At 41.1% G+C, this 27,712-nt stretch overlaps 2 protein-coding genes across 3 annotated transcripts in view; both read right to left on the bottom strand.

Moving 5' to 3' along the window:
- BCR (BCR activator of RhoGEF and GTPase) overlaps positions 1–7,703 on the bottom strand; it is a 99,636-nt gene extending 91,933 nt beyond the window's left edge. The window contains exons 1-2 of the mRNA XM_041420330.1: positions 7,413–7,703; positions 5,525–7,072 (exon numbers count right to left, since the gene is read on the bottom strand). Of these exons, the coding sequence (XP_041276264.1) occupies positions 5,525–7,034 (1,510 nt within the window). The 5' untranslated portion in view covers positions 7,035–7,072; positions 7,413–7,703. The remainder of the gene's footprint in view (positions 1–5,524; positions 7,073–7,412) is intronic.
- Positions 7,704–13,166: 5,463 nt separating this feature from the next.
- Positions 13,167–23,741, bottom strand: RAB36 (RAB36, member RAS oncogene family). 2 transcript variants are annotated; one of them, XM_041420474.1, is made up of 10 exons: positions 23,645–23,741; positions 22,456–22,544; positions 19,886–19,951; positions 19,016–19,117; positions 17,312–17,376; positions 16,670–16,721; positions 15,236–15,317; positions 14,158–14,248; positions 13,495–13,614; positions 13,201–13,265 (listed from the first exon to the last, which is right to left on the bottom strand). In XM_041420474.1, the coding sequence occupies exons 1-10, from the start codon at positions 23,711–23,713 to the stop codon at positions 13,201–13,203; spliced, it is 801 nt and encodes a 266-aa protein (XP_041276408.1). In that variant the 5' UTR covers positions 23,714–23,741. The 2 variants fall into 2 exon arrangements, with proteins under 2 accessions (XP_041276409.1, XP_041276408.1); XM_041420475.1 differs by lacking the exon at positions 19,016–19,117 and having other exon boundaries at positions 13,167–13,265.
- Positions 23,742–27,712: the final 3,971 nt, after the last annotated feature.

Genomic DNA, 27,712 nt, shown 5'->3' with positions numbered 1-27,712 from the left:
ATCTAAACCAGAGATATTAGACAAATGGAAACACTTAGGAAAAATGGTAGAGCAATTATTTCCACAAATTAGCAAGCTCTTAGCTTTCTTTTTCTCAGCATTAGCTCGAGATAGCATACCTATAAGAATTAAGAATATAAGGTTCTAGTTTTGCACCCTGTAAGTCTGTACATGGGGTCACATATATTTACACTAAACAATAAAAATCTTCAAGATTAAAACCACATCCATTAACTGCTTTGCTAGAGATGAGAAGACACAGGAGTCCAAAGCACTTCATTCACCAATATAATTCAGTGCTTTAAAGTCTATCACCTACACACACAAGTAAATCTCTTCAAAAGTCACTGCAAAGCTTTAGGGCATCCATTAACTGCTTTGCTAGAGATGAGAAGACACAGGAGTCCAAAGCACTTCATTCACCAATATAACTCAGTGCTTTAAAGTCTATCACCTACATACACAAGTAAATCACTTTTCACTGCAAAGCTTTAGGACTTGAGCCCCTGGCCCTGTGAAATCACCAAGCTGCAATCACCTGGGTCCAACAGTTTTGTATCCAGCACAGCACTGCATCTGTGCTCAGCACAGTATGGATGCTGCATGGATATCCTGTGGCTCTGGGGCTGCTTGGTACTAGCTCAGCTCCTACACCACTCCCAAGCTTCAAGCTTGCACTGGTAATACATTTCACCTGCCCAGCACAGGCCACTGCCTGCCTCCAACAGGCACAAGGCCTCCTGCAGCAGTGGCAGCTCACAAAGTGAGCTCATCTCCACTGCCAGAGACCCTTTGTAACTGCTGGAAAGGGTGCAGGGAGAACAAGCAGCTTTCTCACCCCCTACCTGCAGAATTCACAGCTGTCTGTCTGCTTACTCCATAGGAAAGGCAGTCCCACTCTGATCTCCCTGCCATGGACCATGAAAATGGGCTTCTCACATGCAGATGAGGGGACACCAGCAGTCTCCAAGACTCCCCAGTACCAGACAATACTAATGTGGATTGGTTTTCACTCCCATTTCAAAGGCAGGCGCTTTGTGACTGCAGAAGTACCTGATCTAGAGTGAAGAAAAGAAAAAATAAAATCTGTCTACATGCTATTACTTCTGGTAGGCCTGAGGTAAATATCAGCAACTCTCTGTGGAAGAAGGAAGAAAACAAACACTTCAGAGTCCACTATAGTCACTGGGGACATACAGCAGCTCTATAGATTCCATTAAACTCTGCTGTAGGGAAAGAGAAATCTGGAAGAGAAAGAGAGGGAGCTCTTCACTCCCCCAGACTAAGAAGAAGGGAGTGGTAGTGCAAGCATCCTGATAATCTCCAAAATCTCAAAAGCCACTTAAAATGCTGAAAAGCAAGGCAGGGTGGGGGATCACATTTAAACAGCATCTTGGCATCAGTGCTCCTAGGAAATCACTGATAATCACAGGAAAGAATTAAAACATGTCTAAGAAGTAACAGCAAAATGAACTAAACAAGTGTCAGGAAAATCTAAATTGCATTATTGATCCAATGTAAGTCACAGATGGAAAGGAGGACCTATGGCCAGCAGGCCTTAAAATTAACAAGCAATCTGCACATTATAAAAGTTCCTACATTTCAGCTCCTCAGAAGGAAGAATCTCTACAGAGCGGACTGAAGTCTGCCTCAGCTGCTCAAAGGGAAGTTGTGCTTCTGAACAACAGCAACAGGACTGACATGTTGCCTCAGGAGTCTGCAAAATCCCACAAAGAACTTTTCAAGCTACATCTCAAAACTAAAATTCACAGAATACAATATTGGGTGAAAGAAGTGCAGAGTTAAGAAACTTGTCTAAGATCTCAGAAGATACAAATAACTCAGGAAGCAAACCCTTGCAGAAACTGGTACAGAATAAGGTCCTCCCATGATGACACACTACATGATTCCTTGGGGCTTTACAAATAAATAGTGTCAAGTTTGCCTTAAAAGCAGGAAATTCAGATGCTTGCCTATCTGGTCAGGCATTTAAGGCACACAAAAACTGAAGAACCTACAGCTCTAGGTAAGCAGCAGTTTTAAAATGGCCTTCTGTTGACATAACAGGAATTGTGAGGTTTGCAGTTCACATGCATAAATTCCACTGCCCTTTCCCTTCTCTACAATAAACTCTCTGAAAAATAGGGAACGTTCCATGTTCTCCAGAAAGGGACATTCAGAACTCCCACATTTAGTAGAGGCTAAAATAAGTAAAACCTCACTCCAATGGAATTAAATGACACATATCCCCAAACTGACCTCACATTGAGCACTGTGGTGGTTGGTGGCTGTCTAGAGAAAGAGCCTGGCACGACTCTCTCAGAGCACCACCAAGTCTTCTCACGTGAACAGAGTTAGTCCTGGGGCACCTTGAGGGAGGCAGCAGGTAAATATTATTGATGTGGACTCCAGAAAGTTTCCATGTTATTATGCAGACAGATAAAATCATTTCACACAGACTGAGAACACTGATTTTATGCAGCAAGCTCCAAAGCCAAGCAACAGCTCCAGTGTGCTCTTCATTAACAAAATGCTGTTAGTTAAAAACTGTCCCAGCCGAGGCCATTGCAAGATCTCATTGCTCCATAACAGTTCTGTGCAACTTTCCCCTTGACCATAAGCAGAAATGCACAATGGGTGGCTTTTCTCACGTCTATTTCTACAACTAATGTTTAACAGAAGGCAGAATTTTAAAAATCTTGTTCTTTCTTCACAATCATAGTAAAGATATGTAAGCTTAATGCAAAGTTAAGATGTGATTTTTTTTTCTATTCCCACTACAGGAAACTAGTGATACATAATTAATCCTAATATCAATATCTTTGCCCAGGCTTCATTAAGTACATTTAATAGAAAGTACAGCTATTACCAAATCTCAACCCTGAAGCTCTCATGCTGCTCCTTGGAAAAAACTGAAAGCCTACTATACCTTTATCTGCTTTAATGTTTTTGATAATCCACCTCCAAAAACCCAGATTCAAATTTTGGCTCAGACCCCATCCATTTGAAAGTTACATCCTTTTTTTGTAATACAAAATCAGGAAAACATCACTTAACTGTGAAGTCATGAAATAATCTGGACAGAACAGCATGTGTCTGCTGGCCAAGCTCAAGGTGCACTGGGACAGGTCCAGATGGAAATTTCACACTGCACCTGTCCACAGCACACTCAACATTACTATGGGAAGAGTGATCAAAGGCAAAGCCAGAAAACACAAAAATCTGAATACACAGGGAAGTCAAGTACTGTTGAATAAACCCCACTTGATGCTAATTAACATGAAGGCTGGCCAGAACCTACTGTGATTGAATCTTGCACTCTGTTCAAGCAGAACTTTAGGGAAGCCTGGCAGAAGCAGTGACTGAACCACAGGTGCTGGAAAATCTGTCTGGATCTGTGAATGGCTTTGGCACCACGTGGTCATGGAGAACAGCCTGCATCAGAGCAGGGTAGCTGGGAATGGGAGCCAGCCAGATAATCACACAGGGCTCTCTCAGGCCTTTTGTTTGTTTTATGAAAAGGAGGTGCTGCCAACTGGTTTCAGATCAAAACTCATCCCAATCGGGAAGGAAAGAAGACTCCTATAAAATGATGCTCAGTAGAAATGAATCAGAAGCACAGCCCTCCTGAAGGCATAAGCCTTTTCAGTTAAGTAAAAAGTTGCCACCAGCTAATGTGCAAGACAGTGCTGATTAGCCATCTGGTGAAAGTTCCTGCTAAGCTTGCCATGTCACCCCCTGTGCTGAGGAAAGCAGAAGGTGGATCAGTTACATTATGTCCTTGCCTGCAATGTGTGGTCATCCTTAGGAACACGACACAAAGGTTTCCAGCACATCCAGGAATTGTAAATGCTCTGACTTTTCAGCTGCCTTTTTTTTATCACTGCATCCCATCAAAATGATTTAAAATAAAAATTACCTATTGCTTTTTTGAAAGCGGAATTTATCCTCAAGCTTTATCAACCTTTGTTATTTTTACCCCTTTGTATCCTTCTGCAAAAACTGAAATTGCCAGGAGGCTTCCCAGTCATCTAAAGAGCATCAGTAAACAGGAGCAGAGACAGATGGCTGAGCTCAGTTCAAATGAGCACAAGACTCAGCCTCTCCCCCAAAACCCAGGAAGAATGCAGCAGTCCCAGAGAGAAAACAGGGATGTCAATCCAATCTGGTAAGGGAGAAGTCACTGTGAGGAGGTGCAGAGCTTCCATGTACACTGAACATCCACTACAACTGTCCAGCCTTCCAGTAACACAACGAGATAAGAGGATGGCAGCATGGCACAGAAGAGTTCTCCCTTCATTGTTGCTCCCAAAAGTATTGCTGACAAAAACAATCAGCAGGGAAAGTAAAGCCAGGCATCTCCTTTGAGCAGTTACTCTTCTGAGAAGTAATAGAACAAATTCTCACAACCTGAGAAAGTGACATCTCTGACAGGCCTCTGAATTCACCCAATACTACAGGAATTTGGTCCCACTGACAAATAACATGTTAATCCCTTATTAAAATGAGAGATTCGAAGAGACAAAGAAAACCCATGAGAGAACTCACACATTTATAATTAAAGAAATCTGTCAAAACAAACATTCCTATTTTCTTCATTCCTGGATTTGATTTTCGTTTACTGCACAGGAGACTACAGGTGTTAGCACAAGATATTTACATTACATGCCTTGCCTTGCTAAATAGGTTCAGACATCCACATACATTCAAAAACTGCATCTGAATTAATACAATTCCTTGTGCCTCTTCCACCTATAAACTCACTGTGATTCCACAGACACACCTGCATGCCTGAATGAGTTACATGAAAATGGATTCAAACATTGCCCATTCTTCCCCAAATGAAAAGTTTTATTCTGCGAAATTTAGTTAACACTTTTCCCTCAGGGCTTCCTGATATTCCAAGTTCTTTCTTCACTCAGCGACAGCAGAAAGCTCCAAGAACAGAGCTGCACAATCATTACCTCCAATCAGCTCTAATTGAAGGCTGACACGAGACAGAACGAGAAACTAGCACTGCAATTAATACAGACAGGAAAAAACAAGACTGTGGGAGCAGCATCATTATCGGTAAAGCTCTGGCAAAACCCTCAGGTTGCGGCTTGTTGGCACACTACCACCTCTGAGGTAGAGTTTAACTACTCCATAGTGCACAAATATGAGGGAGGGAATAAACTTGGTGGTGAATTCACCACAAATGGTGAATACCTGGTGAAGTTCTGGCCCCTTTTAAGCTCAGTGTTCAGATTGAAACTTTAAGAAATTATTAACATGGGACTCCACTGATCCTCTCAAAAGAAGCCTGCGTCAACCTATCTGGGAATCCAGACTAAATTCCTAAAATGCAGTGTGACATATACTTCTGTAGGATCTTCCTAAAACAGCAAAACTACAAATTAAACACAGAATTCTCACATGAAACAGTTGCCCCCTCACAGTGATTCACCCAGGGTCTCCCATTCATTTCCACGATGCCATTCCCTGCTCAATGCATTTAAAAGACCAAGAAAAAGCTGCTACACACCTGTATCCCCGTGGAAACAGCTGTCCTGGTGACATCTCGCAGAGGGCAAATCTCCATCACTTGGCCAGATCTGTCCTGTTTTTCGTACACCCACGATAGTGGCCTCAGACACGATGACCTGCTGCTGCCGGTGCCGTTTTTGAGACTGGGGGGTTGGTGGGCTGCTGCTGTCAAAGGACTGCTGGGAGTTCTGGGAGGGGGAGCGGCTTTTATCCCGGTACATGCGGTAAGTGGTGGGGCTGGGGGAGACATGGCTGGACTGTCCTGAGGAGAAATCTTCCTCACTGGAGGTAAGGTTCTCATTAGAGCTACAATCAGGAGTATATCCTCCTCCAATATCTTCAAAACTCCTGGGGGAATAAGATCTCCTGGGCCACGTGAGATGTTTTTCCTGGTCCGGTGGGCCCTGATTTCGCAGAATAGGTCCTTTTCCTTCTCCTTCCCCCATCATTCCACCTACGTAGATACTCTGATACGGCTGAAAATCCATGGGCTGCCAAGGTGAGCGGTTGCTGCCATTGGCATTAATCAGGTTATCTTTAAGAAACTTGGGGTTCAGTTCAGCATCCTCATATTCTCCATCATAGCCAAAGCTGCTCTCTGAGGACCTTCCCCTGTAGGCAGGCCTCTGGAACTCGCTGAAGCTGGGTACCATGTTAGAAGGGAGGGAGTGCAAAGACTTTTTGCGTTCCATTTGCATGGCCTGACTACCAAGGGAGCTTATTTTATCAGAAACATCTTTATCGTTGACCTTTACGAGACCCTTCTCATGATGATACTCCATGTTCACATAGAAGGGCTTTTCAACAACATCCTTGTTATCACCAGAAGAGTGTGAATTAACCTTTTTCATTCTCTCAAAATTGGACCTCAGGGCCGCCACACTGGTGCTGTTCCCTCTCTCCTTGGGTTCAAATGATCCCTCCTTCTCAGCAGATCCCACCAGTCTGCGAGTGGAAGCCGATCTGTGTTTTGAAGGAGAGCCATCTGTATCACAGCGATTCTCCATGTCCTCTACAACTCTCTTCAGTTTCTCTTCTCCATAGTACTTGCACCTGTCCTGCTCTCCTTCCCCATGATGGGGGCTGTCCAAAGGTGACAGGTCTGACCCATCACTCTGGGTAGACAGCTTCCGCATAGAGGGTATCCTGGGTTTGAACTTTTCCTCCCCATGATGTGACTTGCTTTTCTCATATTCGTCTTGGTCAGGAGACTGGTGATGATGCAGGTCCTGGATCTGCTGCTCTGCACCCCCTTCAGGCAACTGAGAAACACGTTTAAAACCCCATCTCTGTCTATCATAGCTTTTTTTCTCCTTTGCCAGAAGAGTCTGCAGGTAAATCATGCGGAACCTCTCCTTATTAACCTCCATCTCCAGTCTCCGGATAGATGCTTTGCACATCTCCAGCTCCTGTTCAATGTCTCCCACAGATTTCAGCTCCATTTTAGGAGGCTCAGAGTCTGCAAATTGTGCTTTCCAAGCCTCTACAAACCCCACAGGGTCCACCATTTTGCATACGGGAGTGAGTGGAGAATACGAGAAGGAGGCTGGAGAGAAAGAGGTGGAAAGAAAAAACCAACCGGATCTCACATGTAGAAGCAGAAACAGCTCGGGCAGGGTCAACTCAGCGCGTCTCTTTCGCGGTCCATGCAGGGCACTGGGAGGCAGGCAGCAATCCTCTCTCGCAATCGTCTCTCCTCCCCGTCTCCTTCTGCTTCTGCCGGCCCCAGCCCCGCGTACACTCGCTACTCTCTCCCCGGCATGACTGATCGCTTGCTGGCGAACAACAATGCTCCCACCCCGACGATCCCCCAGCACTTCAAAGCGCGTGGACAAAGGAGCGGGGTCGGGGCGGGGGAGGGAAGGTAAATATCGCCCCCCACCCACCTCCTGTCGCCGCCGTCCTGGGCACGGTCCTCAGCGCGGCCACGCTCCGGAGCCCTCCGCTCCGCGCCGCCTCGCCAGCCCCCGTGTTGTGCTTTCTCTTCCTCTCTCCTCCTCTCCCCCTGCCCCTTTCCCTGTCTCCTCCTCCCGGCTATTGTGCTGCGCTCAGGGCGCACACGGTCCCCGCGCGGGGCGGCGATGCGGCGGCGCGTCCCGGCCGAGCTCCGCCGCTACCCGGCGGTGCCCGAGCGCCCCGCGGCCCCGCGGGAGCCCCCCCGGCGGCGCAGCCCCCGCTGCCCGCGGCGGCCCATCGCGGCCCGGCTCCGGCGGCGCTGCGGAAGGGGAGGGGAGGGAAGGACCCGGCGCAGGCACTGACACGGCGCTGGGGCCTCTTAAAGGGGCAGCCGGGCCGGCCGGGCCCGGGGACCCGCGGCGGTGGGGGGCCCGGCGCCTTCCTCACGGCTGCCCGTGAGACAAAGGCAAAGTCGTGAGCGGTCCCGGCCGCTGGCCCTTGCAGCCACAGGCCTGGGCATCCTCACACCGTGCAGACGTGACCATAGCTACGACTGGTTAAGAACATGCCATGCACACAGCCCTGTGTGCACAGGGACGTATCCATTCCCGTCCGTACAGCCATGCCCTCATATATTATGTATAAACACCAGCACGTCTCTGTGCTCTCTCTTGTGTTCATAGCAAGGCTCCCCCCCAGGCATTGATGCAGCTCACCTTCAAAGGTCACGTTTTCCCCCACTCTTGTAAGTGCTGGTTAGTAGCAGTCTCGTCATTCACTCAATCCTACCTTCCTTGCCAATAAATTATAAGCTGGATTTCTGAGATGGGCAACTGCTACTCCAAAATAACTCTTGATACCGACAGTAAAGGCTGCTTTGTTTGGGCATTAGTCTCATTTTGTCCTGTATATTATTTAGCCCCAGTAACTCAGTCCCACACTTGACCTCTGGGTGAAGGGTGGCAAATGATTTAAACAGAAATCTGGCTGCTGGGTATTATTTTCCTTCTGAAATCACACCATCACACTTCCTTCTTAACCTTGCTGACAGCATGTGTCTTTTCTGTGTACTAATTCAGCCTCTGATAAAAGGATAGAAACCAACCGAAGCTCCATCTTGCCTGTTCGGAGGACAGGCAAAGACAACATGTACGCCTCATATCCCCCATAAAACTGTTTCTTTCATGTTTGTGGTGAAGCATATTTTTCTGGTACATGTTGCTAGAAAAGAGAGTGGGATATAGCCCTGATAAGAACAAATAAAATCCCATAGGAATGAAAAGCACAACTCCATGGGAGTAGCTTTCTTACCTTTGAGATATGGACTGTTTCAACATCCATTAAACAGTTTTCCTCTCCATGCTTTTTTATATGCCAATGAAAATATTCTGGGGTACTTTCAGCTATATCACAAATAGCTACTCATGTATTCACTTTTACATAGTTCATCCCTCTTGGTTTTGTTTCCTGGCTTTAACTGCTTTTCCTGCACTTGTTTCCTCAGCTTTTAACACATAACAGACTTTGGCTGACCTATATGGAAAACAGATTATGACCTAAATAGTTATAAAATCTATATGTTTAATAAATAACTCTATAAATCATTCAAGGCTTCTCAATCTGTCACAGAAATAAAATAAACTGCCTTTTCTCTACTATTTGTTTGCTTAGTGGCAGTTTGGCCAACAAAATTCTGACATGCAATGTATTTCTAGGAATAATAAGATTGTACTGGCATGGTTATAAACAATGGCAGGTATGTGACATGAATTCATACAGAACTTTTACTGAAGGCTCACCATTCTGATTTATTTCTGGAGTGACTTCTATTTGGGTCCACTTTTCTGACATTTGTGTCCTTTCTGGAGGGAGTAAGAATTGTAATGAGTCACATGAGGGATTTCTGTGTGCACACTTACCTTTCAGTGAATAATACTGTTACACAGCTACACCCTCTTTATCCACTGAGGTAGCACAACTCCAGAAATCCCACTGGGAATTGAAGTGTTCTCTGAATTTTTCCTGATATTTTATGCGTTGAAGAGAACAGTATTTTAACTGGATACAAATTTCTTTAAGACTACGGTGGCAGACACTCACGTGTGATTTGAGACTGAGAATCCTGCGCTGAGGGGCCAAACTCGGGCCGGCCTGCCCGGCGCATCCCCTCTGCTGGCCGCGGAGAGATGGCAAAGCGCTTCCGAGCCGGCACGGATCTGATCCAGCCGTGACCGCCGGGCTCCCTCTTGTGGGAAAAGGAGCCGCTTGGCTCTGGGTAAAGCTCTCGAGCTGTCTGTCACTCCAGAGCTGGTCTTCAGCATCATCCCACGCGGGAGAACCGGGGGTTTTTAAGGACAAGCAACCAAACAAAAAACCGTAGGACATAAACGGAGCTTTTAAAATGAGAAATAAAACATAGTTTCTGATTAATATGTGGCTGAAACTAAAAAATCGCATTTTTGTTAACACAAAGCAGCACTCTTGAAGGAGTTTGACAAAGCTGACAAGTCTTGGGAAGTCCCATTCAGTCTAAATCATTCTATGAACCCGAGGGGGAAAAAAAAAACAAAAAAAAAAACAACTCTCCTTCTCCGAATTCAGACAATGGCAACTTCTCACTGTGAGAACAACTTCCAGGCCACGGAAAATTAATCAACCCTCTCCATCACCAAATACATATTCTCCTACAACTTGCCAAACATTTCATTATAACAAAAAAAAAAAAAAAAGGAACTCTCCTTCTCCAAATTCAGACAATGGCAACTTCTCACTGTGAGAACAACTTCCAGGCCACAGAGAATTGATCAACCCTCGCCATCACCAAATGCATATTCTCCTACAACTTGCCAAACATTTCATTATAACTTGCATGCTCAGAGATGTTATTCAGAGTGTTCAGAGCATTCACTCACCAGTGTGTTACACTAGAACAACCTCTAACTATTAATGGGAAGCTGAAAACACAGAGGGGGACAGATTTATTCACAGAGAATGGACTCCAGTTGCACCACAATGTCAACCTGAGCTGGGAACCAACAGGATTTAGAAAGTTCTGAATCCCATGACCTATGTAAGTACAAACAATAATACCTTAAGTGTCAAAAAATAACTCAAAAGATGAATCACACTGTTAAAAGAAAAGGCTTTTATAGTAAGAAATTAACTTTGTCAGGTGTCTTTCTTAAATGGCTTTTGATCCATTACCAGAGGGTTTGCTCAGCACAAATGCATCCACAATCCATGAACACATTAGCTTTTACTTATTAAAGACAAGAAAGAGCACAACTTCAGTACTTCTTTTGGGAAATGGATTGTTACAATTGCTCTTTACCTTTGCTTCAGACTGACTCCAGAGTTTACTTCAATCTTTCACCTGCAAATTCCACAAGGAAGATGAAACTGTGACTGTTGCCATGATCACTGCGGGGATTTCCATTGGTATAGAAATCTACCTATAGTTAGAGTTAATAAAGTTTTTGCAACACTGTTTTCCAAAATATTAAGGCTTCTTCAAAGTCAATTAAATTGCTGACAGAATGGATTTAATAAAAGAAAACATTGGCCAGGTAGAACTTACAAATTTATATTTATTTTCTATAGTTAGTTTCCTTTGTGCTTTCCTAAGCAACTCATCATTTGCTACATGATCCAAGATTCATTTTAGATGATAAATTATTAATATGCAGTTCTTTGCAGGGGAGGTTTTGGTGGTGCTAAAAACACCCTTAAGACCATCAAGCAAGCAAAAAAACCCCAAACACAAACAAAAAAATTACAACAAAAAACCCAACAAACCACCAAAAAAACCCACCCAGTCTCAAAGCATCCACCATTTAATAAACAGATTCAGGCTATTGTCCCATGGTAGCTGATGACTGATAGAGTATTACATTTGTACGTGAAGTTTTTGGAGCTCCAGATGATACAAGACAGTAATGACATCATGCAATGTGCTGAATCCCTAGGAAAAAACTGTCCCAGTTGATTTCCCAGGCAACATGATCGTGTTGTTGAAGAGATTGCATCTCTGTGACTTTGTACAATAATTGAGCTCATCAACAGAAGAAACCCTTAGGAGATATATTTCTTGCTGGGAAAAAAACCCACCAAAAATGGATCTTTTCTTAGATTTGTTCCTGAGTCATTCTGCAGTGTAAACACTGTTTTTCTTGTCACCACTGAAGCCCAGCTAACCTGATCTGCTGCAGCAGAGTGAACCACCTCCACTCTCACTCAGGCTCAGGAAACACAGGCTGTGGCCATGCTGCCCATCCAGCACAGCACGAGCTACGAGCACAGTGTAAATTCACCTCCCTTGTGAAACAGACTCTGGAACTGAACCCTGCTGAAACAGACTCTGGAAGTGAACAACTGCATAGAACATCATAAGGTCAAAATATTACACATTTGGATAAAGAGCTCCTTTTATACCCTCACAGATTCATTTTTTTCCACCAAATGCTACATTTGTGTCCTTGCCAACAGGCAGCACAATTGCCAAAGTGAAGATTGTCTGATAATGAAGACACAGAGTTCCTAGATCTCTATTCATCATATTCTAGGAAGCTGCTCTAACTTACGTCAAAAGGAAAAAGCAATAAAAAGCATGCTCAAGCTATCTTTTCTCCACTTTTTCCAATTTCTTATCAAAGTGGGAAAAATGGCAGAGAATCCAGAATATTTTCAGATTGATGCATTTTTTTATTAACAAACATTTCTTTATTTCTCAGCAGCTCAAACCTGAGTCCTGTTGTAATTATTTTTAAAGATAGTGTTGTTTCTGCAATGATTGAATCAATATCCTAAGAAACAGTACCTTGTAACTGTTCATAGGTTTTCCTTCTCTTCATTTAAAATAATTGCAATATGAAATTTAGAGCATTATATATATATTTTTAATGCCAGCAAGCCTGACATGCTGGATATTAATACTAGAAACATGGAATTCTAAGCTAGATACAACAGAGTATTAAAGTTCAGAGAGCTATTGGAAAAATTAGAGGGAAATAATATGTTTTCCATTTTATGCACCTGTGTGATCATTCTTTCTTATTCAAGAGAATGGAAAAGAATAGCATTCTTATCTGGCAACATTTTTCAAAATATTAGACAGCTGTGTTAAAACAACCAAGTTCCTAACTGGACTTCTTTTAGGCTTGGAAATATTTAATACTGGGCTCTGATTCTCAAGTGGAAAATGAAAAGTAATAAACATTTTTCCTGGATGGAGAAACCACAGTGGAAACTATGCAGTCTGCATTTGTGGACTTCCAGGCCTGATACTTAAAAAGATTGATTTTTCAAATAGTTTTGAAATACTTGGAACACGTAAAAGCAATCAGAGTTATTTTACATGATGGTTTTAAAAGGTAAAACCGTATTGATACCACCCTTCATTCTGAACTGCCACTTGTTTTCTGCTCCCACAAGAGAATGCCACTTTACTAGCTAAGAGAGAATTATCAAAAGAGAATTATCAAAAACAACACACTAAAATGACATCACTTTTGACTACAAGCCTTTTTGGCAGACAGGTGAGCCCATGGCACTGGCAATGTCTTCTTGCATTAAGACAAGGATGCTGTGTTTCAGCTACACAGAGAAAGGTTTACATAACAACTGTACCACCCTGCACAGGGAGCCTGCAGCAGCAAGGGAACTCTCAGCAAGAAAGTTTGGGTAAGTTTTTCCTCCCTCATTTCTAAAATTAAAGCTCTCTATTTCTGGTTTGAGAGCATTGTTGCAGAGTAGTGTGGCACTTGCAGAAACAGTTGACAGTCAGCAACAACTCAGGCTGCCTTGAGCATTGTCTTCTGAGACTTCCATAAGGTTCTTCTCTAGTTCTGTGGAAACAAAAGTTATAAAATCAACGTACAAGAATTTATACCATCTGATATTAAGGGTACCAAAACTGGATGCAGGCCCAGTCACTGCTGTAGGCTAAAACCTGGGCAGACAATGATATAAAAATGCTTGCAGGTGTTTGAAACTGGCTCTAATGCTTGAAAAACCCCCCCAATCCTTTGGACTATAAACAAGAAAAATGCACACAAAAAGCAAAACTCCACATACTGATGAGATTTCCTGCCCCAATTTGGGCCCTGTGCCCAGGAGTGCTCTCCAGCTCCTTTATCATGGACTGTTCAAAGGCCAAGGCAGCAACTCGGGAAAAGAATTCTTTGACATTTTCTCCTAGGAAACAAGGCAGAAATTATGTGTTTTTATAAAGGCACATCAACAGATGACCAAGCATAACAAGCACATCTGTGAACAGCTGACTGCTCAGTATTGGGACAGAACAGGCATCCTCAACAATCTGTCTCCCATTCTGATCACTGCAGAAAGAATTTCTGATTTTCTTACTTTGGAATACTGTACCCTGTGCTGCACCTTTATTTTTAGCCAGCAACAGAGAGAATTCATTTTGTGGTGTAATCTTTTTCCATTGCAAACGTTGAGTAGTAGTGCACATGTGTATTTATGTAACTATCTATGAATTATACATGCTCAGATACTGCAAAGCAGCTTGATTATTTCTTTCTGCATACACGACAGTGAAAGCACATATACAAATGCTCAAATAAAATCAGCCATTAATAAGCCTGAAGTTTCTCATAGCAACAAAATGCAAGAACAACAACAAAAAAACCTGGCAATGGGAGGACAATAAGTTCCTCCCACTCCAACATCGGCCCTCGTGGTTATGCTATTTTTACATCCTTTGCAGTAATTTACCTGTTTTGGCTGAAACCGACCAGTACTCTGCCTGCATCTCCTTGGCAAAACGGATGGCATCCAGCTCTGTCCTTTCACACACAGCATCTGACTGGGCAAACAACATGGAACAGCTTGAACAGAAGTGTGTCTGGGCTGGGAAGAGCACACAGGCACTGCCATAGCACCTACACTGTGATGCTTCAGGTTTTCTCAGTGGCCTTTCTGACCTTGCCTAGACTTGGGCTCTCAGACATGACTGCAAGAACGTCCAACTATTTAGTACTGGCTTTAAATGGAAGTCTCCACCCAACTCCCACAGCACTGAAACAAAACAAGAGTTAAGAAGTGACCCTTGTATCTAACACATTCCCTGGTACAGAACTATCAAGTCAGCAGCTCAGTTAATGGTCTTTAAATCCCTGTCACCCCATCATTCTCAGCAGAAGAGCTGTGGGACCAACTAGAATAAACAAGTTTGTTTTCAAAGCTTTAAAAATACTTTTTCTACAGAAAGACAAACACAGGACTGAGAATTGTATAGGGAGACTGCATTCACCCTGTTCTTTTAAAAATTATGTGATATTCAATTAAGTAAGAAACCTTTCCTGTTCCTGAGTAATGAACACACCACTCCTTAAAAATCAATTTCCCTCTAATTTTTCCAACAGCTCTCTGAACTCTAATACTCAGTTGTTGAGTATTTAGCTTAGAATTCCATATTTCTAGGATTCATATCCAGCATGTCAGGCTTGCTGGCGTAACAAAAATACATAAAATGCTCTAAATTTCATACTGTAGCTATTTTAAATGGAGAGAAAGAAGAAAACCTATGAACAGTTACAGAACAACAACAAAACCTTCAAGATCACTATGTATGTTTATATATGCTTGAAAAATGTCATGCAATAAATATTTCACTAACTACCCATGTTTTTCAGCATATCTTCTTTAATTGGTTTCAAGTGGGCTGTTCAATTTACCTTTTAAGTTTTCACTCAAGGTCTTTATCTCAATGACATTGTGCATGACTTGCAAGGGAAATCGCTTGAGGAACCAGGGAAAATCTGATTTCCTTATCTGCACTCAATTTACTCACCACCAAATCTTTTTTTGTTCCAACCAGAAAGATGAAGCTGGAACCTGGCTCATTCTCGCTCAATGCATCTTCTAACCACTGTCTGAAATACCAAAAAAAAAAAAAAAAATCAGTCAGAGGGAACAAGGAGTACAGGAGACAGATAATAGGGTCACAAAAAAAGTGAGTGGAAGAACTTATGAGAGTATCAAAAGCCTTTTTTTTCTAGACAGAGAGAGCAGTAGCTATTCCAACTCCTTTGAATACATGTCTCCCACTAAAAAAAAATCATACCCATGGCAGGGTACAAATTCAACAATCATTTTAGCACCCAGGGAGGATATTCCTCAGTGTAAGGGAGAGGGCAAAGTTGGTGTGAGATAAGGAATAAGCAAGCAAGAAGCAACTGAAAAGCCATGAACCACGTAGCAGATTAGATACAAATGGGAATGAAGAGTGAAATAATCTATTCAGCATTATAAAACAGCTCCCTATGAAGGCTGTATGATTCTTGTCTCACAAGCTTTTATATTCTTGTTACTCTGGCAATCAAGTTTCTCTTGAGTCATCCAACACAAGTCAAGGAGGGAAGGGAGTGTGTGCGTGTGTGGGAAATCAGGTTCACAGGCTTCAATTACTTTCAGCCAAGCAGAGACACTAATATATATATTATTTTACAAAGTCCTATGTAAATGAGCTAAGCACCATAGTACACATTCAAATAAGACAGAGTACAGGTTGTAAAGAAGTCTGTACCTGCACTACAGTCACAACAGCACGTTAGAAATACATATACTCTGAGCTGTGACAGCAGTGTGGATCATAGATCCATGCAGGGTTTTGCAGCCTGCACTAAAAACAGAATGAGTTTACTCATAACAATTAGTGTGTTGTTGTAACCAAATCATTACAAGGATCTGAACTAGTAAGTTTAGCTGCATCTGAACTTGGAGTTTTTAATTTTCTCTCCTCTTTTTGACAGCCTATCTCCCATCAGAACAACAGAAACTAGAGAAAAAATTTTTGGATAACAGTGCACCTAAAAAATGAGGAATACTATGTATGAGATGCATCTCATCAATTTTATCATTTACATTAGATTCCAGCCTGTTATTCTATTTATAGCAAATGAAGAAAAAAAAAAAAAAAGCTTTTTGAGTGCACTTCATCTTTTCCTGCATGTCAAGCTTTGGAAGGATCAAGATTTTACTGAAGTGCCTTTCTCTCTGCACTGACTTTAAAGGAAGTCAAGTGTAAGCAGTTCAAATTTATGCCCTGTATTTTCTTCAGAAAAATCCCTCCCTATGTAATCCAAACTAGTGACTGTCATTTTTAATTTCTTAGCTCAATAGAAAATACACTCATGATCCAGCAAGCTCTTAACACCTACATATGGAAGGCAATTAAACCTGCTGTAAAAACCTTTAAAAGATAAGCCAAAATGCAGAAACTTACTTGGTGTGATCCAAAGTTTGGATATCAGCCAGATCAAACACTGTTATTATAACTGCAACAAAAAGACAAGAACAGAAAAAAAGGTAATTAAATTAGAAAGTGTATCTGAAGTCTCTCCAACTTGTCTTGTGAAAGAGAGAGAATGTTTATGTATAAGGTGTAAGAACAGATTTAACACATAGGAGGTGGGAGACTATCCATTTGCTCATTCCTTTTCTTTTTCTAGCACCCAATAAGACCCAAGTCCTTTGTTTTCAACATTGTATCTATAATCTGCAGTCTATAGTGCTATCAACCCTTTCATTTTGGGACCACAAATTACCACAGGATTGTCTCTTACTAAAGGGAAAGCCAGAAATATCCACTTCCAACTCCAGCATTAATCTCACCCAACCTCAAATTCTTTCCCCCTAGTCACAAGTGCCACTTTCTATCACTGCACCATCAGAACACTCAGAGCTTGCAGATGTGACAACACATCAAGTCATAAACTTCTTCATCCCTTCTTCCCTTCAACAATAGACAATCCATTCCACCACAGTGTGAGTATAGGTACCTTCCCAAGGAGCATACATGGATACAAGCTGCTGTACAAAATACAGTCTCCCACCAAAAGCAGGATCAAATTAATATTGCTCTCACCCTCTGCTCCTCGGTAGTAAGCAGATGCAATGCACTTGAACTTCTCCTGACCTGCTGTGTCCCATCTGTGCAACGGGGGGAAAAAAGAAATTTCAGGTTAATGAAACCCAGGGTAACTTGAGTAAACATGTTAATGAAGCAGCAGACTGGTACTAGGCAGAGAAGAATGTGATACCAGGGAGGTGTCACCATCTGGAACATGTTATTCATTAACTACTGATAGAAATACAGTAAAGCTCTATTAGTCAAGAAGACATGCAAACACCATTTTTACCTTTTCTTAAAAAATACTAATCATTTTGGAGACAATTCAAATATTTGTATTCTGCATGGTAATGTCCTTTACTTAAAACATTTTTTTCTTTCACCTATGTAATTTGTATGCATTTCTAGGGCAATCTAGTTTTCTTAAATTTTCTGTGCTAATACTAGCTATGTCTTGTATTAGCCATGTTAGAATCTTGCAACCACTAGATAAGGTGTCTGTCTCTACACTACAAATTAGAGACCTGCAGCTCAGTCTAGCAGGTACTAATGACACCATTAAATAAAATCAAGAATGTCCTTCTCATTAATGAACATGATATGCAGTGCCTTCAGCTACTGCCAGCACTACAGAGGTTAAGGTTTTGTTGTAGCCTTGTATTGCCAGTCACGGATACTTGCAAATATATCTTGAATGGAAATCTCTCAGCAAGAGGGGGCACTAGTGCTTGTCATATGGAAATGTTCTAACCAGCTTCTGAAGACTTTGCAGATAATGCAACCTGACCTTATTGTCCCAGTTCACAAAATGCTGAAGCATGAGTCTGGATTTTTAGAGGGACTCAAGTTCCAAAAGGACAGCACCTGGCAAAACTTCCCAAACACAACTGCAGTGAAATCAGTGGGAAATGGATTTTTCAATAAATACCACGAGCCATCTATTTACATCAGTGATCTCACCAGGAAAGTGTTCCTAAGTAAAAAGGTTTTTTTAATTCATGCACTAAAATATGTCATGCAAAGCATCTTATTTCTGCTCTAGGTCACACTATCCATGATTCCAAAATGCCCTCTACAGAACAATGTTCTGGCCACCACAAACACCAAGGGACACCACTCCACAGACCCAAAGCAGGTGGAAGAAGGGCAGGATTCCCACTACTCTGACAAGAAAAGTTGAAAATCAAAGATATTAGGTTCACATTCCAATAAAACCACACCAGCCTTTCTATGATTTAGGCATAATTAATTAGTTGCTAATTAAGAGATGTTGAAATCACTGGACACCTTATCATTAATTTCGATGACTGCAGAAATAAAACCCCCAGTAAAGCCAAGTTCAGTGCTCACTGCTCACTGTGCCTACTAAACTCAAATCACAGACTGGGGTTACACCAGCACTAGTGGCTGTGACAAAAGCTTCCACTTCTCTTTCATGAATGTTGAGTAAAAATGACAGAACTCCACTGAAACAGTGCAAGACATTCAAGATTAATTTTCATTTGCAAGCTTGTAATATTTTTTTAGGCATGAGAAATCCAAGAGTAAAATTTCTACTAAAACTGCAAGTCCAGAGACAGAATCTTTTCTTCAGATCACATTATTCTTTGTGCAATTGTATTATATTTTTTAAATCTTTATTCCACTACAGCCTGCAGCAATTCAAGCTCTGCTGAGACTGTACTCTGTGCAATGCTTAACCATGCTCTTTCAACTCACATCTGGAGGTTATATGGCATTCCAATTATCTCAAAACGTTCAATCTCAAAATCTACTCCAATGGTCGCCTTGTAGTCTCGGTCAAAATTATCTTTACAAAATCTGCAATTGAAAAAAAAAAAGAGGATGAAAAATTAGTAAAACAAGTACAAATAACTGCAAAACTAACACTGTCTAGAGCAAATTATGAAGAAAAAAATAACTGTGGATTTGCTATATAATGTAGGCGATGAAAAATTAGTAAAACAAGTACAAATAACTGCAAAACTAACACTGTCTAGAGCAAATTATGAAGAAAAGAAAAAATTAACTGTGGATTTGCTATATAATGTAGATTTGCTATACAACGTAGAAGCAGACATAAAAACATAAAGACACTAAAAGAAAAGGAGATATTGCTTAACAAATAGAAAGCACATATATCTAGTCAGCTCTCAGGATAATATGAGACTCAGAAAAAAATCTTTGAGCTCTCAAGGGAGGTACAGTATCTTCCACTTTTAGTTACAAAGGAATATATTTTGGGTCATAAATAATGACCTAGAATCAGACACTGAAATTGTTTTCTAATTGTTTAGCCTTTAGACTGGATTCCTTAAGAAAACACTGTATAATATTTAACTGGATAAAAATACCTAAGAATGTAACATATACTGATTGAAGTGCTAGAGCACAACTTTTTGTGTTGATGTATCAAGACTGTCTCATACTCTTGACTTCCTTTTGTCTTCATTTAATAATACAACCACGAAGCACTGGTTCAGGTTCAAACCAGAACCATGAAGCACTGCTCTAAAGCCAGCAATGGAAACGTTATAATATTTATTTGAGAAAGAGGAGGATCAAACCATCAGCTGAGATATACTGTACCTGTTGATAAGACTGGTTTTCCCAACATGCAGGTCTCCTACCACAACCACTTTGGATATCTTCAGCCTGTTATAAATATTTGAAAATATTACATAGTGTTAGTAGTAATTTCACAGTCTCCTTCTAAAAATTCTGATTTAGATCTTTAAATTGCAAGTGAAGAGCACATGTACCTGTGACTTCAGTTTATCTACGTGCCACTGTGCTGCACAATTTGAGTCTTTAACTGCGAGAAAGCAAGCCACCAAAACCCCAACCCTTCTGGAGCAGAAATAGCCCATTTCTTACTCTGGTTTTTTTTTCCTTAATTTCAATTCAGTGGAACAAATTTTATTCCATTAAAATTGTTTTGACTATAAGTATATGCATTTGGCATAATTTTATATAAGTTTACACATAAGACCATAGTGTATGTGCATCCTTTGTATCACAATTTATCCCAAGTTTCTCATTGATTTTAACAGGACAAACAAAGTCCCAAGTGCAGAAATAAGAAATTGCTGATAATAAAATAACCCACTGCAGAATGTGCCTCTGGGAAAAACAACCCACAGGGTTAGAGCCAATACATTATCTGACTATCTGGAATAATATTAATCTGAACCTGGTTTCATGCAAATAATCCTCTTTGCTCTAGGTCCTCCCACAGGATATGGCAGATGGGCTTGAGGTGACTCAGCCTGCATTCTTAAAATTGAAACTGTGTTTCTTTTAGGAGATCCAGGTGGGTAAGTGAATTTAAGTTCATTTGTTGACCTAAACTTGGATTGACATCTCCTGTGCAAATGCTGCAAAAATGGCTTAAGAGTTTTAATGTCATTTTCTATCAAGAAATGGCTTTTTAACAAAGGCATTAATCTTCTAATGAATACTATTTTTGGTTATATCAACATCCATGTGATGCTGATTCCAAGTTATCTATTCCAAATAGCTGGAAAATTGACTGGTAAACTGCATGACTAATATTTCAAAAAAAAAAAAAAAAGTTATGTGTGCCAGTCAACATTAACTGGGTGGCCACAGGCCCCTGTGCTCCTGATTATTGTTACTGAGAAAATACTGAATAAAATAACAACCTTAAGGGAAAAGCTAAAGAGTAAGTGATTGCTTAGAGGTGTGTGTTCCATTAATTTGTACTGGGGGAAAAAACTCCCTAGATCAGATAATTTAACACAGTGATGGACTGTCAGGAGAGTATTAAATAAAGCCATTAGCTGCTGAATTTATCAGACTAGCTTTGCAAAGGACAAAGAAATATTTTATTAGTTGGGGTAATGGAAAAGGAAAAGGTAATGGTTATTCCTGTCAAGCTTTATAAGAACTGTACAAAACACTCTGGCTGCCTTTCCTACACCCATTCCACCAAAAAGGGACCTAAATTACTAAATAATAATCATATCTAGAAAGCAGTGACAGAAAAGTAATTTTGTTCTATTCACAAAGACAAAATATATAGCTTTTTAGATATATTCTGTTACCAGAATAAATTATATAGAAAATTGGTTTACTATAGAAATAAAAAAAAACCCTAATAATAAAAATCCCAAATGAATACATCTTGGAAATGGAAGGAAATAATACCTCAATTCAATAAAGCATGTATTGGAAAATTGTCCAGACACTTGTAACAAATTTACATGAAACTAAGATAATGACTGTGTTTCTAAAAAGGGAATAAAGCCACTGATGTCTCTCAGGGTGACATATTTTCAGTAATTTTTTTTTTTAGCAAGACTCCCTAGTGAAATGAATATAAAGTTGCATTTAAAGATGGATATCATGACAAGTCTCATGTCAGCAACTCTAGAGCTGGAGGAATAGTGAGCTAATTGTCAGTATTCATAGGAGCTCCACTTTATGGAGGATACTTCACACTGAAACCTGAAGCATTTATCACTAAAATGTACAGCTATTTATTTTAACTGAATAGTGATGATTTCAACACAGTTTAGTTTTCTTGCCTTACTTCAGAGATTAAATCAGTAATAGTAACAGTTCTAGTGGAGAGATAGTGCAGGGGGAAAAACCAACTTCAAGATTATTAGTAGAGTATAAATCAGCTTATTCTGATTTTTAAATGCTACATATTTACCAGAATTTTGCTCCAGTTTTAGGGAACCTTTTAAGAGAACATCTCAGCATGCATACTTCAAAAAGGCTGAAACCAGATTCCCAGATTTTCCAAGAAACTTAGAACTGCTGCCTTTATATCCCTGCAAAACCTTTATTAACTGCTCCTTTGGAACACCTACAGAGAACACAGCAAGGCTGGATATGTTAGATCTTTTGAACTAAGTGTTTATTTAAAGGGTGTTAACAACTTTTTCATTTCTAAACTACTATACCTTTTTTTCAGTGCTACCTATCCCAACAGAAGAAGAGGCACTCGATTCATGTACTGTGGAACAGGTCTGAGAACTGCCCCGTGCAGGGGCTTAGCTGCCTTGAAACATACTGAAGTGAGGAACATGAGGAATGAGGGGTGGGGGGGGGAAAGCCAATGAAGAAAGGAGGTTTTAAAGAGCTTAAAATACTTTCTTCCTTGCATACCTGGGTTATTCCAAACTTACCCAGCTGTTCCAGTGCTCTGCTGACAAGCAGTCCTGACCTGTGCATGGAAGTGCTCTTTGAACTGCAGACAGGCTTCAGGTGTGTACCACTGAAAAGAGAGAACAGCTGCTGGGACAAACTGGGTGATGGCATTATCCTGGTGATGGGTTATCCTGGCATAAGAAAAGGGGTAGGTTGGGTTAGAAGGCAGTAAGGTTTCCCCAGAGCTGTATTTGTAAAAACTCCTTGGGACAACACCATCCTTTGAGCACCTTTCTGAGTGTCAGTGTCCAGCATTGCCTAAGCACTCACGGCCAAATCCATTTGCTCATCATTCCGTGCCACAGGAAGTGCCTTCAATTATCCCAACAATCTAAGGCACACAAGACAAACACGGATGGGAGCATACACCAGTTTCAGTCTTTTATAAGTGTGAAGCACTGTTTTTATTAATAGCCCTTTAACTGGCTATTATTTATTAATAGCCCTTTAACTGGCTTAAAAATGAGGAAAATATATTTTCCCTTGCATTTGCTTAAAATATCTGGGGTGTTTCTCATTAAAAACAAAATATGTGGCTGAGATGAAGAATGGAAAAAAAAAGTGAACTCCCTTAAAAGGATCTTTGGAACAACTTTAAAAAAAACAAGAGGTAATTCCTTGCCCTTCCCTGTCCTTAACCATTCTATTATACTTCAAATACAAAAGTCTTTAGGGACATCAAAGGTATTTTGTCTGTGTTTCTACAGTGCCTACTACATTTGATTTACTGTATGACTAAGGTTCTTGTACAAACAGAAAATTAAAATTGGCTCAAATTCTTTAACCAAAGACTCCTAATTAGATTTTTTTGGCAAATTTAATGTCGGCTCTGGTTCCTCTTTGCCCTCAGTGTTGGAGCTCTTATGCATGTAATTATTACTGTTTTGCTGAAAAAACAATATAAATATTTTAAGATAACACTTTTGTCACAAGAGTAATTTTTGTAAAGGTTAGAAAGAAGAATGAGGATTGTTATTAAAAAGCTCAGCACTGGATGGGAGTATGAGGTCACATTAAACTTTGAAAGAATTTTAAATAATTTGCAATTTTAACAGAAGACAATAAGTGTACATTAAATTAAATTAAAATATCATATTAGCACAATGGAGAGATAGATCAGTGTAGCAGGGGCTACACACTGTGACCAAAGGGATAAAAACTGCTTACCTTGGGAAACTGGGAGATTATTCTTTCTCTACTCACTGGGGGAACCAAATGCATTAGGCTGGACTTCATCCTCCAAGTTCAGTTAAATTCTACAAGTCTGAAAATATGTAAAGAGAAACACAGTATTCAGGAATTACCTCAATACAGGGACAACATGATAAAGACTAACCAAGTTCCTGCAGACTTGTCATCTATTTTTTTCCTTTTGGTACAACTGGTGGTTCTTCAACTCAGTTTGCAAGGAGGGAAAGCCATCTCTCATGTAAACAGGACTGCCTCACTGTGCACAGCTGTAGTAGCAAACAGTGGCCTTCTGAAACTACAATGCACCAACTCGGATTCTCTGGGAGGGCAGAGAATTGTTCGCTTAATTCAAGCCAAGTGCTCGCAGTTTAGCCCTCAAAGGTTTCTGCAGTGTTTAATTTAAAAATCTTGCTCATCATTGTTTCAAATGCCTCTGCACTCAGTGCATTAATTAATGTTAGGGATCCCAGATTTCATGTGGTCAGAAGAAGAAGGGAAGAAAGATGAAGCTGCTACCATCAACTTTCATCCTAGATCAGCTCAGAAAGAATGAAATCTGTCTGACATGGAAAAAGAATAATGTTCACATGAAAATCACAAATGCATTCAGATGTCTCACCTGAGCTACATCAATTTGGTTATGTAAGGAAACCTCGTGGGCTGCTGGGGGAGGGGACCCTTATTAGGGTACTGATTTCTTACTGGCATTCAAAAGAACATTTCTAAAGGGAGCATTTTCATCATGTAGCAAAGCGTAAGGAAGGACTCACCGAGCAGCAGCTGATGCAGAGGATTCCAGCCACACAAGCAGCCCAGCCCCTGCTTCGTGGCCATAGCAACAGGTTTGCAACAGTTCCCTTCCTCCCCTTCTTCCACAGACCGAGAAGGCGGAGATGGAGTAATTGAACTGTACACAGAGCAGTGGTTTTGAAACAACAAACTCGTTTTAGTGGTCATACAGATTCCTTTGATCAGAAACTGCTCCTCAATAAACCCAGTGGTCCCTAATCCTGAATAAGACACCAGTTCCATCTTCTTCAAAGATTGTTGTATATATGGATACAAAGAGCAGGATGAACCTATTAGACAAGAAAGCAATGGAGTGGGAACTGTTACAGTGCTAATATTAAGCATAGCAGCAATTATAAAGAAACTCCCAAGGGATTTTTTCAGCATTTCAACTTGATTTCATCTCAGCTTTAAAGTCAGAATGCGCATGCCACTAATGAGACATTCTGAATTATATAAATGTCTTTCTACTCATTAATAATCTTGCTTTCTAATGTACAAAACACCAAAGACAAGGAATAAGAAATTACACAGCCATTTTGCATTACCTAAGTTTTGTCAATTAACTCATTAATTTAGACAGTATTTGGTAAGCCAGAGTGCAATTTAGGATGCCAAAAGATTTTGCCATATACTTTATTAGGACTTAAATTTTCAACTTTCAGGAGAAAACAAATCTCTCCCATTCTAATAGTCATATTTTGATAAAGGAAGAGGTTTTGAACCAGGAGACAAGTCTCTCCCACTTCTGCAGCAGACTAAAAATGTTAAAGGGCACATCAAAGCAGACCAGTAATTTAAAACAGTGAGCAAGTACAGAAGAAAAAAATGCTAGAGTTGTGTCTTACAAGCACACATAAAGAATAATGCTGAAGAAAATCACTAGTCCACCACTTAGAATTAATGTTTTATTCTCCTCCACAAGAAATTGCTTTAAATCACTTCAGGCACGAGTATGATCTCAACCACACCAAGACATCCACTTCCCCACAAAGAACCCAGATTTGTAGCTGACGGGTTATTCACCAAAGAAGGTGACATTACAGTATTTATCTATTAGCATGTGGAGAGTTCTACTTAGGCTACTTGTGACCATAAACCTTGAGACATCTAGACCCTTGTTATGGTGTGCTCCTGCCCTTCTGGCCAGCCTGAATGATTTTATGGCAATTTTAATGTCTTAATTAATGTCAGAACTATTAGTATAGTTCTGAAAACAAGAACTCCACGAGTTGGTAAGTGTTTCAAACACTAACTTGCTTTCTGCGTGTTCTAGCTGTAGTTCAACACCTCCTAAGCAGGGTAAACACTCGTCATGTGTACACAGATTGACTCACTGCTCCTCTCCTAGAGCTCTTTCACCAACTCAGCTACAAAAACCACAGTTCAACCATCTCAGTGAATGCAAAGTATAGGAGGGACCAAGGCAACCACACGGATATATTTCAAAATTGAGACACCCTCCTCGCTTATACTTAATGTATTTCAGCTAAATCTCACACACACATAAGCATATCCCAACTCATCATATCAACAAATAAGACACACCATTACAGGAAGAGAATTTAAGCAATAAAAAGCTGCTAAACATACTGAAAATTATGCATATTTTCTCTTCCTAATGAGCTGAAAGGGGATTCAGACACCAGGGAGGGCTGGGAACACAGTGTCTCCATGGCATCACAACCCTCCTCATCTCAACATTGCAAGAACAGTAGTGCCAGCAGCTTCTGTGGATAGACAAAGGATGTGAGGAAGGCATTCAGAAGGCATACGTAAAATAAGTTAACATCATGACCAGTAACAAAATCAGTACTCCAAGCCACAGTGAAGGACAAGACAGAACAACTCATACCAAAAGCAGAGGCAACACTGAGAGACAAGTCTCTGATTTGGTCCTGCTCTTTCTACACTGAGAAAAGTTCATGTTGTTCCTATGGAAATCAGGTGAACTTTTACAAGTACATAGTGGAAGTCTAATCTAATTCAGGTAAATAACCTGTAAAGTAAATAATCAGTTCTAAAATGTTGCAGAAAAATGAATCCTTTCCTTTTTAAAGTAGCAATTTTTCTTTTATGGATTTTGAAGATCAACAAACCAGAACCTATTCCTGTGATGCATTTTAATCCAGCTGATCAGAATTACTTTGGATTTGTAAAATCGTTTTAAGAACTTTGATTATTACAATTGTTACTCAGACATAATGAAAAATGCCTCAACGACTTCACTATCTGCACTATCCTTTTACAGCACAAGCTGTTCAGAGTTTTTTCCTGATGCCAGATAACATCTAACAATCCAGAACGCCCTCAAATTGTGCCGCAACATTGCAATGATCCGTTCTTTCTGTGTACATTCGTTATGTGAAACTAAGTAATAATGGAAACCCTTACTACACATTCTAGCTGTTCATAGTGACATTCTGGAGAAGATTAGGAAAGAAAATCTAGTCCAAAACTACTGCGCTCCCTTCTGACCTTGCACCCCAAGGCACTCGCCTGCTGTATTTCTGCCCTTAACTCGACCACCATTTTGTTCGCTCTGAATTTTCCTCGATTTTGTTCAAGTAAAACTACTTTGAAAACAGGAGGCGAGGAGAGAGACTCCTCACTTCAGCAGAGAACCGAGGCAGAACGGCCACCACTCCGCGACCTCACGGCGACATCCCCGTCCCCTCACGGGTCCCCTCAGCGGCCGCGCCTCAGACCCCGCCCGCCGTGCGCCCCGCTGCCAACTACGCCATTGACGTAACTCCCTCAGCGCGGGCACTGTCAAATGCGGCGCTCACGCTGGTGACGCAGACGGACCGGGGGCTCGGCGGCGTTAGTCGGTATTCACGAAGAGGCGCTTACGCAAAGAGCGGGCGCTGTGGCAACCAGGGCACGCGCGCGCTGAGGGGCGGCCGGCGCTGAGGGGCTGGAGCGGGGGCTCGGTAATGGTGCACGGCTCCTTCGATTATTTAGTTATTTCGTTTGCCTTGAAGGGAGAAGTGGAGTTGTTTAGAGGCTGGTGTAACTTTTGGTTTTGTTTTTGCTGTTAGCAGTTTTCAGTATTCAGTATTCAATCAGCTGAGGCACTTTCCGTACTGAGGGAAGGGCGGGGGGCTGGGGGGCAGCCCTCACGTATTCTATCAAACGTTACCGAATTCTGAGGCAGGATTTAACCAGATCCCTTTAAAATACCTTCACCTCCTCTCTTCACCTTCCCCCCCCCCCCCCCCCCCTCCCCATTATAAAAAGAAGATTGCTTTTTTT

The sequence above is a fragment of the Onychostruthus taczanowskii genome, unplaced genomic scaffold (genome assembly GCF_017590055.1).
Source record: "Onychostruthus taczanowskii isolate IOZ18803 unplaced genomic scaffold, ASM1759005v1 scaffold64, whole genome shotgun sequence".
Taxonomy (NCBI): domain Eukaryota; kingdom Metazoa; phylum Chordata; class Aves; order Passeriformes; family Passeridae; genus Onychostruthus; species Onychostruthus taczanowskii.
This window is presented reverse-complemented; position numbering and strand designations above follow the sequence as displayed.

Excerpts from the sequence above, each read along its gene's own strand:
- RAB36 (XM_041420474.1), bottom strand. The coding sequence starts at position 23,713 with ATGAAGTCCAGCCTAATGCATTTGGTTCCCCCAGTGAGTAGAGAAAGA. Across the intron at positions 22,545-23,644 it reads TAATCTCCCAGTTTCCCAAG|TGGTACACACCTGAAGCCTG; the intron begins GTAAGCAGTTTT and ends CTCTCTTTTCAG. Across the intron at positions 16,722-17,311 it reads TTACTACCGAGGAGCAGAGG|TTATAATAACAGTGTTTGAT; the intron begins GTGAGAGCAATA and ends TTTTTGTTGCAG.